General features: G+C 46.3%; 1 protein-coding gene across 2 annotated transcripts in view; it reads left to right on the forward strand.

Moving 5' to 3' along the window:
* The window catches only part of LOC147701054 (interferon-inducible GTPase 5-like), a 114,249-nt gene extending 96,101 nt beyond the window's left edge, over positions 1–18,148 (forward strand). For both annotated transcript variants that reach the window (XM_086929849.1, XM_086929850.1), the window contains exon 2: positions 16,616–18,148. In XM_086929849.1, the coding sequence (XP_086785975.1) occupies positions 16,621–17,856 (1,236 nt within the window). In that variant the 5' untranslated portion in view covers positions 16,616–16,620 and the 3' untranslated portion in view covers positions 17,857–18,148. The remainder of the gene's footprint in view (positions 1–16,615) is intronic.
* The last annotated feature ends 347 nt before the right edge of the window (positions 18,149–18,495 follow it).

Here is an 18,495-nt window from a genome sequence, read left to right on the forward strand (position 1 = left end):
CTCGCACTAATCCTAACCTTCACCCTCAAGAAAGACCTGCTCCAATGCCTCGCCCCACACAACCCCAAACACAACACACAACCACACACACAACCCCACACACACAACCCCCCCACACACACAACCCCACACACACACACACAACCCCAAACACAACACACACAACCCCCCACACACACACAACCCCCCCACACACACAACCCCACCCCACACACACACACAACCCCCCCACACACACAACCCCCCCCCCACACACACACACAACCCCCCCAAACACACACAACCCCCCAAACACACACAACCCCCCACACACACACAACCCCCCCACACACACAACCCCCCCCCCACACACACAACCCCCCCACACACAACCCCCCACACACACACAACCCCACACACACAACCCCACACACACACACAACCACACAAACACAACCACACACACAACCATCTATCTATCGCCCTCACTCTATCTATCGCACTCTATCTATCGTATCACCACAGCATCACTTAGCACCACCACAGCATCACTCAGCACCACCACAACATCACTATGCGCTACCACAGCATCACTAAATGCCACAGCATCACTCGTCGCCGCCACAGCATCACTCGTCACCGCAACATCACTCGTCGCCACCACAACATCACTAGTCGCCACCACAACATCACTCATCGCCACAACAACATCACTCATCGCCACAACAACATCACTCGTCGCCACCACAGCATCAATCTGTGCAACCATCCAACAACAACTGGTTCAAATATGTTCTCTCAGTGTCTCAAGCTTTATTACAGATGTCACAAAAAGATGTTAATATTTCACTTCTGGTCTTGGATTCTCGTCACAATAAAATACACTGAACATAATCTTCACAAAAGTTAATTACAAAAGTTTAAGCTATTGCCATTATAAATTACAATAACTTGTATTTAAGTATTAATTATAAAAAAAATAAAAGCCATTGTTATTTGTAATATCAATACATCTAAGTCACGTAAATACAACACATATTGCATTACAAATGCTATAGGTGTCACATTTGCGAAAGTTATAACTATTGGTATTGTAAATGACAAAGCCATTTCACTATTTTCAAAACCAACACATAAATAAAGAAATTGTCATTTACAATAACAATAGCTCAAACTTTCCTAATGCGAGACCTATTGCATTGCAAATGCTTGTTCTCTGGGAAATTAACTTTGCTTGGTAGCGACGTATAGTGTGATCGTCTACAAACACCAAAAGGATTCTCAAATGTCTACATCTGCACAGCAACCTGTTGTTCTATCCGACTCAACAGTGCAAGGAAACATTCAAAGGCCAGTCTAATGGAGGTCTGTCCTCCTCATGCATGAATTTAAGAAAAAAAAAAGAATGCTATTTCACGGAAGACCGTAAGCTTGAGCCTCCCAAAAACAGGCGAGAGAACGAGAGAGTGAGAGAGAAGGGCTGCAGTTCCAAGATCTGGCATTCTCAGAACACAAAAATAAAAATTGCCTAATCGACTCTGTCAAAGCGTTGCCTGGGGAGAGAAAAGTGTGTGGATTAAATAAACCTCAACGTGACTTTACGCAGCACATTTTGTACTCTGGACTGTAATGGAAGTATTTCACAACTGCAGATGTTATTCAAATGCGTCATATTGGTCTTCGCTATCAAATCGAATGTTAATGTAGATGTATACAACAGGATGCTCTGCGCCCAATAGGTGCTTAAAGAGCAGAACGTAACAAACCAAATGGGACTTGTAACCCAGAAGTCGCAAGTTTCACAGACATGCAGCACAACGCCGTCAAGTTACACTGATCTCACAGCAGAGCACGGTTTCTGCCAGCGTCGGATTGGTAACGCGGGCCTTCAGGCAATGCCCGGGGGGCCGGCGTCCGAGTTCTGCTCCCTTATGTCCCTGAACATGTACTACATGGGCAGCAGCAGTGCAAGTTTATCCCCTGTCCCAGAATATGTACAGCAGGCGCAGCAGCAATGCAAGATTTCCCTCTGTCTCAGAAGAAGTACAGCAGGGGCAGCAGCAGTGTAAGCTTCAGCTGTGTCCCAGAATACGTACAGAACGGGCAGCAGCAATGCAAGCTTCCTCTACATCCCAGAACAAGTACAGCAGGCGCAGCAGCAGTGCAAGCTTCCCCTCTGTCCCACAATACGTACAGCAGGGGCAGCAGCAGTGCAGGCTCCCCCTGTGTCCCAGAACAAGTACAGCAGGGGCCTATTGTGGGTGCTGGAGGATCGGATGCATCGGTGGAAGCTTTTTTAAGGGGAAGTGCAGTGTTAGGCTGAGTGCCAGAAGGTGGACTAGGGTGCAGTTTGGGTGCGGTCTGGTAAAAGCGCTAGTCTTCGAGGTCTTGTGTTGTTTTTATGGGCCAAAGAAGTGTTTCCAGTGGGCCGACAAGGCCTGCTCCTTGTTGCAGTGACCTAGGTAGGGTGATCGAGGGATAGGTGGGTATGGGAATGGGGTTATTTATTTATTTATTTTATTACTTGAATTTATAATGTGCAACAACTACCCAAAAAAGATTTCCCGGCGCAGAAAGCAGATCCGAGACGTACATGAAAAACATGCTGGCAAGTTATTCGTCAAAAAGCCATGTCTTTAAGGATTTGCGAAATTGAACATAGTAAGTTTTGTTTCGTAGTGTTGTGGGCAGTGCGTTCCACAGTGAGGGATCTAGATAGAAGGACCTTCCACCCATCCGGGATAGTTTGATTTTGGGAACGATGAACCTCCCCTGCGTGGAGGAGCGAAGGTTTCGAGAGGAAAAGTAGGGACAGACCAGGGATTGAAGGTATTGCGGAGCATGTCCTGTTTTGATTTTGTGCATATAGCTCAGGGCTTTGAACTTTACTCGGTTCGCTACCCTGAGCCATTGCAAATTTCGTCGATGGACGGAAATGTAGGTGGCCTTCGGGACCCTGCACAGGAGCCTGACTGCTGAATTTTGCACCATCTGTAGTCTGTGGACTACAGCTTTGTTTGAGCCCAAGTACAGCACATTTCCGTAGTTCAGCCTTGATGTGATTAAGGCATTGACCATGGGACCGAGAGTGTTGAACAATATAGTAACGCTTCATCGCTATGCCTGTGCAGACATGTATTGTTAGAGCTTCATTCTTTACCATAATCGTTCTATATTCTGATTATATATTAATTATTCAATGATGGAAGGAACGTTGATCAGTGCCTTGCCGCGCAGTCTATATACCCAGTAAAGGTTTTCTGGACGGAGAAGTGCCCAGTTTTGTCTGTTTAGGCCTTTGGTTGGCTGCCCTCCTCACACACCGCCAGGGTATCCGCTCCTTTTTCTACCACCTCGCAGCACCCACAACCTTTCTTTGTTATTTAGCTTTTGAAACTTTGTGATTTACTCTTTGTATTTGGTACAGTGGGACAGAGCATGATTGTGTTTCTTCTATAAGCTCCATTGCTCATTGCTTGCAGATCCTGTCTTCCAGATCTGTGTGTCTTCTTGTTTCTGATTGTATCCAATAGCCTCTTACTTTTTACTTGGCCTTTGAGCATGATGTTTTTAATTCTTGTTTATTCTTCAAGGCTGTAGTTCCTCTTCAATGTTCTGTAACATTTAGTCTTCTTTCATTATCTCATTATGTGTTTCCCTCCTAGGTTTATGTAGTCATTCAGCTGCATCATGTCAGTGGTAACCTTTTTTTGTGTTTTATTGTATTGTGTGTTTTTAACTTGAAAGAGGTTGGCTACAGTTCACTTGCTTTTAGTGATTCCTGAAATGTCAGTACCATTTTTGGTACCCAGCAGTAAAGGGGATGTGCCAGTGTCTGCTCTGCTTGCGTTGTTGGTGGCGTTTCTGTGGACTTTATAATCCTGATAGACAACAGTGGATGTCTTTCTCCTGTTGGTTTTATCAATGCCTCGGTTCAGAGTGGGTCCCCAGACTACACTGCAGTCAGCTAGTGTTAGTGGTAGTTGTGCTGATGGCTCATATCGACTTGTTTGGATTGTGTGGTACACATTGCTTAAATTGTTTTTTCCTGAAGAGCTTTTGTAGCTTGTGAAAAGATTCGCAGGCAAAAAGGATTAGTGGCCGATAGGTTTTGTTCCCTGTGTTTCGGGGCTCATGCTTCAAATAAAAAGAACCTTATTTACAGGGTCTTATTACGAACTACGGTGTTAAATAACGATAACATGGGGTGCGTTATTTATCAGGTGCAATAAATTACCTATTACGAGTTCATGTGGAATAAAATGGGTACTTTGGTGTTTAACGCACCAGAATCCTCATGATACAGTAAATAAGGTAAGTTTCTACTGTAAATTTCTGCAGGTTTGACCTGTCAAAATTTAACAAAGGTTGGATTTATTTAACTCTTCCAACAATTATAATATTTGTTCATACCTTCAGACTCCTAATTCAGGAGTTTACACATGCGCCGGAAAATGCAACTTAACAATAAGTTGTTACATCCTTCCCAGAGTGATAGTGGTGGTCTAGTTTCCTCATTTGGATGCAGGTGCTCCAAAGGTAGCTCGTGTAGGAGTGTGCTGGACCATGGAATGTTTTTAGTGCAATGCACCCATCACCCGAGCGAGGGTAGCATGAGTGTCCACTCATCCACCGGCAGTGGCACTGAGTGCCTCAGGAGGATCAAAGGGTGGGTCCCTGAACACTGAAGGTCAGTGCTTGAGTGCCTCAGGTGGACCCAAGGGTGGGTCCCTGGACACTGAAGGTCAGTGCTTGAGTGCCTCAGGTGGACCCGAGGGTGGGTCCCTGGACACTGAAGATCAGTGCTTGAGGGCCTCCGGAAGACCCACTGAAGATCAGTGCTTGAGTGCCTCAGGAGGAACCACTGAAGATCAGTGCTTGAGTGCCTCCGGAAGACGCACTGAAGATCAGTGCTTGAGTGCCTCAGGAGGATCCATTGAAGATCAGTGCTTGAGTGCCTCAGGTGGACCCAAGGGTGGGTTCCTGGACACTGAAGATCAAAGCTCGAGTGCCTCAGGAGGACCCACTGAAGATCTTGGAACCAAAGGAGGGTTCCTGGACACTGAAGATCAGTGCTTTAGTGCCTCAGGAGGACCCAAGGGAGGGTTCCTGGGGACACTGAAGATCAGTGCTTGAGTGCCTCAGGATGACCCAAGGGAGGGTTCCTGGGGACACTGAAGATCAGTGCTTGAGGGCCTCAGGAGTATCAAAGGGAGGGTTCCTGGGGACACTGAAGATCAGTGCTTGAGGGCCTCAGGAGTATCAAAGGGAGGGTTCCTGGGGACACTGAAGATCAGTGCTTGAGTGCCTCAGGAGGACCCATGGGAGGGTTCCTGGGGACACTGAAGATCAGTGCTTGAGTGCCTCAGGAGGATCAAAGGGTGGGTTCCTGGGGACACTGAAGATCAGTGCTTGAGTGCCTCAGGAGGACCCATGGGAGGGTTCCTGGGGACACTGAAGATCAGTGCTTGAGTGCCTCAGGAGGATCAAAGGGTGGGTTCCTGGGGACACTGAAGATCAGTGCTTGAGTGCCTCAGGAGGACCCACTGAAGATCAGAGCTTGAGTGCCTCGGGAAGCCCCACTGAAGATCAGTGCTTGAGTGCCTCAGGAGGAACCATGGGAGGGTTCCTGGGGACACTGAAGATCAATGCTTGAGTGCCTCAGGAGAATCAAATGGAGGGTTCCTGGGGACACTGAAGATCAGAGCTTGAGTGACTCAGGAGGACCCATGGGAGGGTTCCTGGGGACATGGAAGATCAGTGCTTGAGTGCGTCAGGGGGACACAATGGTAGGTTCCTGGAAAAAGATTTATTTTTATTTTTGTATTTATTTATAAAGTTTTATATAGCGCTAGCTAGGCCTGTGGGTATCAGATCGCTTTACATACATAAAGGAAAAGAAAAATTACATAACATTGCAGGACATGAGGATGCATAAAGATAAGAGCAAAGACAAAATACTTATGATCCGGTGAAGGGAGAACGACGCAGGTGGTTTACACAGTCAGATATTTGCCATCCTTGAAGGTTAGAGTTGGGGTGGAGACCATTAGGTTAATGATGCCTAGGTTGGTTGACTTGGTCGGTGACTTATTGGTTGAGGAGAAGGATTTTCAGGTCTTTTTTGAAGCAAGAGAAGGAGGGGTTGCATCTGAGGTCGATAGGGCGTGCGTCCCACATCCTGGGAACGTTACCAGAGAAGGACCTGCACTGGGTCGTTTTCTTTTCCAGTTTCGGTGGGATGAGAAGAAGTGAGCTGGTGCTTCTCAGAGATCTGGATTTTCCTGCTTTCACTAGTTTGCCTTTTAGGTAGTTGGGGGATTGGGCATGAAGGGCCATATCTTCGATGCAGGCAAGTTTGTAAATACATCTACCCTCTATGGGAAGCCAGTTGAGAGCGTTATGGGTTGGTGAGATGTGTTCAGATCTTTTTACACCCGTTATGAGTCGAGCGGCCATGTTAAGGACTGACCTTAAGGAGGCTAGGTGAGGTTTTGGTGACCCTGTAAGGATGGGGTTTCCATAGTCCAGTTTAGAAAGGACTAGGGATTGTACTATTGTCTTGAGATCATCATGAGGAATGAAAGGTTTAATTTTCTTGAGGTGTTTTAGAGATTAAAGCGCATTTTGTGCAGAGTTCTTTATGTGGTCCTGCGTTGACAAGTTCTTATCCAGGGTAATGCCAAGTGACTTTACCGAGCCAGATAGGACGAGTGAGCAGTTTAGAGCATAAAGTTCTTGAGCCAGTCTTGAATTGGTCTGTGGTTACTTTTCGGAGAGAACAGTATTAATTCTATTTTGTCCGGGTTCAGTTTTAAGTGGTTTGCGTTAAACCAAGTTTGGATCTTGGTTAGCGTGACATTGAGGTGTCGGACATCACTGGGTGATTTGATTTTGTAGTATATTTGTGTGTCTGCATATAGGTGGCATTGAACACCTGCTTGTTTCAGAATAATTGCAAGAGGTTCCATGAAGAGATTGAAGTGGGATGGTGAGAGGATCGATCCTTGCGGAACTCCAAGTTTGACTCTTGTTGGTACAGAGAGGCAGGAGTTGATTTTAATCTGTTGCGAACGGTGCTGAAGGAAGGAAGGAAGTCAACCATTCTAGTACTGTGTCATTAATGCCAGAGCGCCTCTTTAGAGTCTCAAGTTAAGCTCGATGGTTGATTGTGTCAAATGCCAGTGATAAGTCAATAAGGATGAGGAGGCAGGCTTTACCTTCATCTAAGGCTCTGTGGAAATCATCTGCAATATTGAGCATCGCTGTTTCGGTGCTACAACCTTTCCTGAAACCCGTATGAAAGGTGGCGAGGAGGTTGAGGTCATTAATATGTTTAAGTTGTTGGAGAACGCACTTCTCCAGTGTTTTAGCTAGGAACAGAAGGTTGGAGATCGGTCTGAGGTTGTTGAGCTCGTTAGGGTCAGCCCCTGGTTTCTTGAGTATAGGTTTGATTTGTCCTAGCTGAAAGGGAGTCGGGGACATAACCAGAAGTGAGAGAGGAGTTGATGATTTTTGTCCAGAAAGGGGTAATAATGTGGTTGAATTTTTTTACATTGTGTGGGAAGTAGGCTTTAAGCTTGCAATTATGGTGAAGACTTCGATTTTTGACATTAGTTCAAAGTTCGACCAATTGGCGTCATTCTTCAGTTGGAAGCGGGCCTGGTTGACCAAGGTATGGTTTCAGTCTGTATGGTCAAGGGGTGGCTAAAGTGGGGCAAGTTGTGAGGGCCTGGTTGTCCATGGTATGGTTTCTCTCTGTTTGGTCAAGGGTGGCTAAAGTGGGGCACGTTGTGATGGAGGGAGGATTTGGGATTTTGATGAAGGATTGCTCAATTTTCTGTGAAGAAGCTGGTGATTTCTTCGCATCGTTCTATGGTGGCTTTTATTTCTTGTGGCAGTATGCTGTTTGTTTGACTTTTGACAATGTTGAAGAGTTCTCTAGGTCTGTTCTTCATCTGGTCTAGTTTGCTGAGGAAGAACGCAACTTTTTCTCTAAAAATTTGTTTTTTATATGCCAACCGGGTTGATCTAGGTTGCGCTAGGTTATGAGTGGAAGGGTTTAGTCTGCAAGTCCTTTCTTATTGTCTGGGTTGCCTTCTTCCGTAGTTGAGATCCAAATTGAACCAAGATTTAGATTTGATGAATCTCAAATGTTTGATTTTGAATGGTGCTACTTGATCTAATATTGCTGTCCTTGTGGAATTAAAGTGGGCTGTGAGGTCTTTAGCCGTCGTAATGAAGGGCTGAGGTAGAAAGATGGTCCTGAATCCTGCATTCCAGTTCGGTTATTAGGACTCCTTTGATGTTCCTGGTCCATTGCATAGGTTTGTCAGGTCTTATAGGATGGTTTATAACATGAGAGTCGATATTAAACAATATGAGGTGGTGTTCGGACCAGTCGATGGGAGAAATCAATCTCAAAGAGACCAGCTCGTTTTTGGTGATGATCGTATCCAGAGTTGCTCCCTTGATGTGTGTTGGTTCATTGTTGAGTTGTTTGAGATTGGTAATTTCAAGCAGGTTAGAGAGGTTCTGGGTTGTAGTGTCTTCTGGGTTGTTCCAGTGGATATTGAAGTCAGCCAGGAACACGTCATCTGTGTCTGTTGGGGAGAAATGAGTTATTAGCTCGGTTAGTTCTTCCGCAAAGAGGGCACGATCACCAGGAGGATGGTAGATGGACGTGGGGCCTTTGACTGTAAGTTCAATAACGAGGTACTCAAGTGTCAGGTATTCTGTGGGTTTTAATCTGGTGAGCTGTATTCCTTCTTTATGATTGATAGCTAGTCTGCCACCAGTTTTGATTGGTCCGTCGTGTCTGATGCTGTTGTAGCCTGGAGGGGTGAGAACGTCTAGGATGAGGGTAGAATGGCCATTGAGCCAGGATTCTGTGAGGAATGGGATGTCTATTTCTTCCGCGAGTATAACTTCAGCAATATCTGTGGTGTGTTGTACTGCTGATCTACAGTTGAGGAGTATGCACAATAGAGGACGGGGCGCCTCAGGGTTGGTGTGTAATGTATGTTTAGGAGTGTATTGAGAAGGGGGTCTGGGCGAGAAGACGGGTCTCGGTATTCTATTAGTGCTCACTAAAACTGGGGTTGCCAACAGGGCTGAGATCTGTCTAATTTCGAGGTAAGAGTCATTGATATCATCTGCTTCTCGTTCCAACATAGGGCGGAGAGCTCGGCTAGGCCGATGTGCCTGATTCTTCATAGGGTTGATGGCCATGGAAGAGGCTGTAGGGGGGGAAGGTGTGTAGTTGCCTGGAGTGTGTGAGCAAGGTGGCTTAATCCTGTTGGGAAGGTCTTGCTGTAGGTGTAGGATATCCGCCGCTAAGGAGTCAATTTTCTGCTCCATTCGGGTCAGTAGCTGAGTAAGAGTGCTGAAAGAGCATGTATCCTATGTCTGGGGCAGTATAGGACCAGGGTCTACGGGAGGAGAGGGTGCTTGTTTGCAAGATTGAGTGGCATCTTTGAGATTAGGGATAGGGCTAGATTGGACATGCGGAGTCTGGTTGTTGTTGCTTCTCGTCCAGAGGTTAGGAGGAGGTGTTGTGGGTCTTTGGTTGAAGGGAGGGGAGTGAGCAATAGTAAGGAGGAAGTCGGTGTCCATGGGATTGGTAGAGTGATTAGAGGTGGGTGCTGACTGGGCATGTGGCGTAGGGTCGGGTGGGGGAGAGTGTGCAGTTGAAGGGAGGTTCTTGTCCGAGGGAATTTCTTTTTTTTTTTTTTTTGTATGTTCTTATATAGCGCTCGACTACCCGGAGGCATCTCGGCGCTTGCCTTGGGAACCCGTCCTGGCTTTTCCCCGTGAGATAGCCCCTAACGGGCATCCCCAAGGTGAAAGCCAGGCATCCCGCCGCGGGGGGCCGTTGTGAAGATTAAGCAAGCTTAATGGCCAGAGTTGCAGAGTGTGAACCCATGATTAGGTCAGGCACCGAAGCGAGAATTATCAAGTCTGTGGACATTTGAGCTCAAGACCCTGCCGCGTCGGGAATTGAAACCTGGTCCCGGGTCTGACCTCTGCTTCAGGGTCTGCCTGCTCTAACCAGTGAGCCACACTTCTCCACTGAATATTGCTGAAGTTGGATGAAGTTGGATATGGAGATGGTTGGTAACGGGGAGTAGTGACAGTGGTGGAGTTAAGTATGGATAGTTTGCGAAGTTAGTCGGTTCTTCTACGGTCGAGGGGGATATGCCTGTAGTGGGTTCAGTAACGGAAAATCTGTCATGTGAGTTCGAACTGACTCTCTCAGGATTAGCCTTGCAGGGTTTATTAACTGTGCGTTTGCTGGACGTGGTGGTATAGGTTGAAGCCCCTTGTAGAGGATGTTTGGCGGCGGAGTGTGATGATAGGGGTGGGGAGATTATAATTAGTAATGGTGGATGTCCATGAGTTGTAGTGTGGGTCGTCCGGGGAGGCAGATTGGGTCGGTTCCAGGTTTATAGTCGGGATTGGGTTTGATGGTATTGATGAGTTAGAGAGGAGAGTAATGTTGGGAGGTGCCGATCAAAGTTGGTGAGGTGCGGGTCAATGGCCTGTATGAGAATGTTTCCTGTTCTGAAGATGGAAACTGTGAGTTTCCCTTTAAAGGTAAGGGGGACTGTTGTGGAGATATTTTCACCATAGGGAATATTTACTGATTTGGAGACTTGAAAGTGAAGAAAGAAGGTGTTTTTCCACTTAGTCTGGCGATTTGTGTAATAGATGAAGTTAGTTTTCATCTTGCCTTTAGTCACGGTGAGGTAGTTGTCTACTATACGTGTTTCCGGGTGCTGTTTTAAGGTACTGTGCTTTAGGTTCTTTTTATCATTGCTGGACAGATTTTCTTGGTACTTTATGGACCATGAGTTGCGTCTTTAACGCTAAAGTTTGGAGTTTCGGGTGTGGTTTGGCGGGTGCATAGTTAAAGACTGAGTGTTTGGGTCCATATGATGGGAGGAGAGGATAGTTGCGCCTTAGCATCCTGTAGCGGTGAGTGGTTGGACTAAATAAAGAGGGAAGTGCCAGTTAGATGGTTGATATCATGTTTGTGCAAAGATTGTCCCCATTCTCTATTTCCATGGAGAGAGATAAAAGGTCAGCGCATGTCGGATAATGTAGAGAGGGTGGTAGGAGGTGTGGCCTGCAAGCAGCAGAGGCTACTGTGGAGGTGAGGCAGAGCAGCCCAGCGTTGGAAAGACAGTACCCGGTAGTCCTGACTGATATGGTGTGGGGTGCTCCAGTGCCGACTCTGTCCTTACAGGCCGGGCTTAATAGTCACTGGGGGGGAGGAGTTGATCATCTTGGGACCTCTTGCTACAACTCAGAACTATGGATCGTTTATGAGAGAGCGATTTAGGCTTTTTTCTAGTAGCTCTGCTGGATTACAGAGGTTGGTGGGTGGCAGGGTATCGTCGGGATGTTTGAATATTAATGAACTCGGTTCAGGGAGCTTCTTTGTCTAGTTTCAGTTTGCCAGCCATCATAGTACTGTCTGTTTATCCACTAATTGTCCTTCGCCTCAGATTGATTCACTGTCGCTCAAGCGTGTATGGCTTTTAGGTTGAAGATCCACACGAACAAGGACTCCGCATTAGCTGCTGCTTTTAGGCCACCAGAATAAGTTTGTTCTCTGGGGTGCCCACGTCTTAGAACTGCCTAAAGATCATGTTGAGAGATCGGTGAAGCCTCCATTTTGAAGCCGGGTAGCCCGGGTCAGGTCTCTCGTGCTTGTCTGTGTCTGCCATTTAGAGGTCAGGCATCTTGTGCCTGTCTAAGACAAAACAAAATTGGCCCCCAAAAACTTGTAGTGGCTGCAACTCCGGCTCCCCCCCCCCCCCCCCCCTGTTTGTCGTTTTACCCCGCCACCCCTCTCACCGTATTTCGTCGAGGTCAGGAGGCAGGCCCAGGATTCCTCATTGCTGCACCATCTCTCTGAATGAGACCTTCCGGTCATAAACACTTATTGTCTGCAGCCCGGCATCACTGTTCAGCCCCACCATACCATAGCCGCTCGGCGTTCTTGTCTTCTCGCAACCTGACGCCCGTGCGCACGAGTCCTTCAGTGCTGTGAACGGGCTAGAGGGGGCGGTCAGACAGGTGGGAACTTCTCAGCAGAGCTTACCTGCGATGCGGCCACAGCACTCTTAATTAAACCGCCACTCGAATTCCCGGAATAGTAGCATGACAGCTTTAGGGGCTGTGTGGAGGTGGGAGAACACAGCGTCCTTGTGCAGCAGGATCGATCTATGCTCTGGGAGGAGGAAACGCTCTCTCCTTGCTGAACCCGATCCACTTGAGTTCAGGTCCTCTCGGGTTCTTCAGAAAGTGCACAACAGGTCGTCATGCGATTTCTGGACTGACCCTCATCCCCCTCAGTACGGGATCTGGCAAGAAGAAAAATGATAGGAGATGGAGGAGGATGGCTAGGCTAGTTGGGAATTTAAAACATAAGTTTATCCCCAGCCTGGAGTTTCTTCAGCGAGCTCCTCTCCGGCGGCCATCTTATTGACATAAAGTGCTTGAGTGCCTCAGGAGGATCCACTGAAGATCAGTGCTTTAGTGCCATGGGTGGGTTCCTAGAGTCACTGAAGATCAGTGCTTGAGTGCCTCAGGAGGACCCAAGGGTGGGTTCCTGGGAACACTGAAGATCAGTGCAAACTCCTTTAAGCCAATGAGTCAAGATGCAGCGACTGTCCTCCCTCTGAGATGTTTCTACTGGTCCTGTTCACTCACTCTGGTTATTGAACTTCTAACTCAGTTGGTTTTACAGCAGTTTAAGACTTTTTAGAGCATCATCGTGCAGCTGTACACAGGACGCTGTTGGTTCCAGGGGTTACTTTCAAGCATGGATGTGAGCAGCATCGCTGGCAGCTAGGCTCATGCAGAGGTCATTGGATGATGCGTTTGGTTCGAATAATATACAGAGCAGATGCACAAACCAAGATCGATGGTGCCACAGAGAAGGCAGAAGGAGCCGGTGTGCTTATTGGCAAGACGCAGAGGATGCGCCTCATCTCAAAGCAAAGGTTCTTTTTTGACATTTAAATGGCCATGGACAGTAAGATCAGATGAGACACTTTTCTTCTCTGAACAAAGTCCTGGTGAGGTAAGATCTGAGTGCAACGTTATGTCAAGGAATAGAGCGCTTCAACCATAACCTGGGACCAGTTGGAGTGGCTTTGCTTGGAGAAGCCTGGCTCAGAGTTGTACTTGATTTGAGGGGAAAAAAATGCTGTGATTTAAGATTCTTCTAAAGAGCAGTGCGCCGACGCTGCTGAATGCCAGTGCTGCCAAATTTCAAATGCAAGAAGAACAATTGATGGACAGAATGCAGAACAATGTCATACATATTCCCCAGTACAGAGATCTGGGACTAAATCCATCATCAATCTCTTCCCATGACACTCGCAAAGACATAGTGCATGCACTAATTACCTCTAGGTTGGATTATGCAAACATACTTTACCTATTTTCCCCCAGAATCCGATGTCACGTTTGCTGCATGTACAAAATGTCGCAGCTAGCTCATTTTGAATATCCCCAAACGTCAGTTATTAGAAAAGAGCACAAAGAACTCCACTGGCTTCCAATCAATTCTCAGATAAAATTAAAAACGATAATGATCACTCACAGAGCACTCCACCATAGGGGTCCTAGCTACATCCTGGACAAGCTTACACACTACTCTCCTGCTAGGGCCCTACGCTCTTCCAGCCACAACCTATTGTGCATCCCTAGATTCCGCAAAGCAGGTCCTTTACTATCCTGGCTCGTGGATTTTGGAATGCTCTTCCACCCTCCCTTGGTGCCATCTCCAGCGAAAGCCTGTTTAAGGCACAGCTGAAAACATTGCTGTTTGGTGAGCTGTAATTTTTGGTCCTACTTGACTTGCATGAGCCCCAGGAATTTTGGAGCAGCAGTTGCACTCTACAAATATCTCTTAATTCATCCATACCTTATAGTCGTATACATGAGTGTATGCCCTGAACCTTCCTTTCACCTCTAGAAAAGACATTGTGTAGAAAGGGACCCAAATCTGAATGCCCCACTCACCTTGCATGAGACCTTATCTAGAAAGTGGCCCTGGACTGTACCCCCCTACACCCACACTCTGCAGGGCATCTTACCTAGAAAGCAGCCCTGGACTGTTCCTCCACACCCACACTCTGCAAGACCTCTTATCTAGAAAGAGGTCCTGGACTTTACTCCCCACTCACCCTGCATGAAACCTTATCTAAAAAGAGACCCACACCTGTGTGTCCCACTCACTCTGCCTGAGACCTTATCTAGAAAGAAGCCCTGGGCTGTACTCGCCACACACACTGCATGAGACCTTATCTAGAAAGAGGCCCTAGATTGTACGTCCCGCTCATCCTGCATGAGACCTTATCTAGAAAGCGGCCCTCTACGGTACCCCACCACACATACCCACACTCTGCAGGTAATCTGATCTACCAAGAGGCCCTGCTCTGCTCTCCCTATGCACTCTACATGAGACCATGTCTAGAAAGATGCTATGGACTGTACTCTAGGAAGAGGTCCTTAACTCTACTTGACTCTATCTGGAAATTGAGACCCATGTCTGTACTCAGTCCTTCACTCTGGATGAGAGCCGGTCAAACAAGCTGTCCAGGGCCGCACTACCCCACTCCTCTAGAAGAGACCTTTGAACAGAAACAAAACATTGGAGCAGTGTTTCATGATCCAATCTTTGGTGATTCAGGAAAGTCCAAGCAATAAATAAAATGTCTTTCAAATTCTATATTCATCTGGTCACATTTGTTGCGAGTCAAAGTCAGAGGTAAAAAAAAAAATAATAATAATACTGTGATTTGTAAAGCGCGCACAGCTACCTCCTAGGAGGTGTCCCGGCGCTACACCGACAGGTGGCCTGCAGGATAACCTACTAGCCGCAGAAAGTATAGCCGGTTATTCCAGATTAAAGCCAAGTTTTAATTGATTTCCTGAAAATAGTTTCAAATACCAAGCTGTCTTCTGGCAAATTGCTGCTTATGTGTTTTTAACATGGGGATTGGTGTTTACAAACTCCGCTCACTTTTCAGACAGACAAAGAAAAGTAAGGTGAATTATGTGACCGCCTGTTGAATAGTTCTCTTTACTCTATGAAAGGAAAGGCTGTAGGATGTCAGTTTTTTGTAACACACAACAACATGTAACTACCTGTAGATGAACTGTACATATCAAGAGTTAGTACAGCAAAAATGAGCACATCGTTTTTGTAATTCTGAAGTGTGATGGAAACAAAGACTTTAATTGGATCAAAACAGACCAAGACACTGTACTTGGTGATTCACAAATGGTGAATATTCACCGAACCTCGATTTAGACATATTATCGTTTGTGAACAATATAGTTTTATCAGTAAAACTGTATGTCTGTGCAAATGTATGGCCATTTCAATGGAAAATGTGCTGTCTGTAAATGACAGTGCGCTACCACGCGTTGCTTGCATTGCATATAAAAATCGCCCGGCGCATGTCCATTAAAATTAGGTGGGTCACAAATGTTTGTTGTTCTAAAAATAGTTTTTAACAAGTTTGGGAAGCTCTTTAGAAACTACACTTCCCATTCGCTCTAAGGGAGACCTGATGTAGAAAGACCCTGACTGAATTGCAGGAGATGGTCACCACACCACTACAAGGGATGTCTCAGCAGAAAGACAAAGAACAATGTAGAATGGACATAGTGGCATCATTTCCATAGTCATCTCTAGGAATAATGTTTCCAAAGTGAAACCTAAATACGACATTGCCTCTTGTATCTGTTGAAGCTATTTTTTTTCAACGAGAAACAAAATATTGAGCGTGCAAATAGACTACAGTTTGGCGTTGCTATTACAACAGTTCATGTATGCTTCACTCTCCGCACAATCCCGACGGAAGAGTCCCTTTTTGAAAGAAGCCAAGGTTTGAATGTTCATGAGTGCATCCACTAGAGACCATCCATCCAGGGAAGTTCCGATGATATAACATTCTAGCACTCGAGGTGATGCACCAGGAGACACTGTGAGCTAAAAACAGGGTGATCATCCGTGGGCACATCAGTGCTTCCTTGGGCACTGAGACTAAACTCCACTCCCTCTCCTCACAGGTGGTGAATCGAACGAGATGCCAGGCTGATCATTAAATGTGTTCAGAGACACTCACCTGTAGAGTCTTCAAGGAAGGCACCCACCTTGGACTATGCACAGACACTGAAAGCCACTTCCTTCCCGCGAGTCAACTCCATGAAGATGCAGCATGGATAGGAGTCGGATTTGTTTTGTTTGAATCTCTTTTATTGAGTTTTAAACAAAGGCAAAGAGTTGACAAAGCAGGCCAAAATGCAGTGACATTCAGACATGGGTACAGTATGTAAAAGGTTGGCTGGCAGTATTATACTACAGAGTACGACATTGCTGTATGGAAAAGTTTAGCAAACATTTGGCAATGCATGAAAAATAGGGTGCACATACATCTCATCGCATAGGCGTCTCTGTCGACTGTTCATGTGGCACGGACTGTAGGTGATGGAAAAGAGTCTGATGCCACTTATTCAACTTTCAATGTTGTCATTTTAACTCTGGTGTAGTGTGCTTATGATAGAAAGAACTAACAGCATATTCTCTCTCTTCTTTCCCTTTCTACAGACAGGATGTGTGCCATGGCGGTTCGGGAGCTGGACATGAAGGAAATGAGTACCATGATTCAATCCAAGGTGGTGTCGGAAGTCTCCAACCAGATCCAGTCCCTCCTGAGGTCACTGGAGACCACCACACTTGACATCGCCATTACTGGGGAATCTGGGGCAGGGAAATCCACCTTCATCAATGCCATACGCGACGTCGGCGATGAAGAGCCCGGGGCTGCTAAAACTGGTGTCACTGAGACCACCATGGTGACAGAGGGCTACCCACATCCAAAACTACCAACCGTTCAGCTCTGGGATCTGCCGGGCATTGGAACCCCAAACTTTCAGGCATCTGAGTACCTGCAGCAGGTGAACTTTGAAAAATACGACTTCTATATTGTCCTTGCCTCTGGACGTTTTCGTGAGAACCATGCAGACCTCGCAAGGAGCATCAAGGCAATGAACAAAAACTTCTACTTTGTACGGTCGAAGATAGACCAGGATATGGAGGCATGCAAGAGAAGAAAGAAGGCCAACTTCTCTGAGGCGCAAGTCCTCAATGAGATGCGTGAAGACTGCATCAGGAGCTTGGAAAAGGTAGGTGTGGAGGACCCCAAGGTGTTCTTGTTGTCTAGCTTTGAACTCCATAAATATGATTTTCAGAAGCTACACAGTACACTTGTTGATGAACTTACTGGACAGAAGAGGCATGTGCTACTTCTGTCCCTGCCGAACATCACTGCTGAGGTCATTGAGAAGAAGAAGGAGTCACTGAAGAGACACGTTTGGAAGAAGGCCCTGAGCACCTGCATCATCTCCGTCCTTCCTAACCACCCCGTGGACTGCAGTATCCCTATGTTGATAGAGTCTCTGAGCGGCTACCAGAAGCATTTCGGTCTTGACGACGAATCCCTTCTAGCACTGTCCAAAAGAGCCAATGCTAAACCCAGCAACCTGAAGTGCCAGATCAAGTCTATGCTGGGGAAGGACCTTTCAGAGCACGAGGTGCAGACAGTTCTGAAAGACGCTGCCCAGAGTGGACAAATGGTGGCAAGCCTGGTGAGGAGTCAAGTGCCAATTCTGAGCCATATTGTTTCTGGGGGCATCTCCTTTGTGGCAGCATACACCCTTCTGAACAGTGCCCTGGATGAATTCTGCCGGGACACGCAGCGGGTGCTCAAGACCGCCTTTGGCGAGGAGGAGGTGGACATGGACCAGCCATATGAGGTGCCCGACCCAGGATATTTCTACTTTGACTAAAATGCTGTACCTTATCAGCACTTAAAGCAACCAGGAGTGGAAAGGCCCTCAGAAGGAGGTGGGCGCAGATGGATAGGGTACTCAACTTTTTAGATTGAATAGTCCCTTCTGACCTGCGACTTCATCTTCAATATGTTCTCTTCCAGGAATTGCTTTATTGAGAGACTAAATATGCAAAGTCAGTAGCCTTAAACAAACCCTAACGAGAAAGTCACAATTAAACAAATCTCTATGAGTAACATTTCTATGTTTAACAAAATGTACAAGAACAATTAAACTTTTCTAAAATATAGAAGACATTGTTTGATTTGTGTTTCTTTGTTATAGATAATTTACTTTTCTCAAGTTGAAGTAGTCTCTGTTTTTTATTCTGCTGGTATGAGTTTGATCTTTTAATTTCAATCCTTTGCTGAATTTGCAGTTAAATATTTCAGTATGTATTTGGTCTCATATTTCGAAACAGACATATGTGAAAAAACTTGGCCCAAGACCTGCTTGGAAGAAGCAATTGGGTCATGGACTATGGAACAAGATGTTGTCTGTTTCTTACACAATCAAACATTGATGGACTCCGGGGCATTCCTTGATTTAATATGACCACAAGGATATTCATGTGTTGAATTATCCCTCTGAGAGACA

The sequence above is a fragment of the Lissotriton vulgaris genome, chromosome 7 (assembly GCF_964263255.1).
Source record: "Lissotriton vulgaris chromosome 7, aLisVul1.2, whole genome shotgun sequence".
Lineage (NCBI taxonomy): Eukaryota > Metazoa > Chordata > Amphibia > Caudata > Salamandridae > Lissotriton > Lissotriton vulgaris.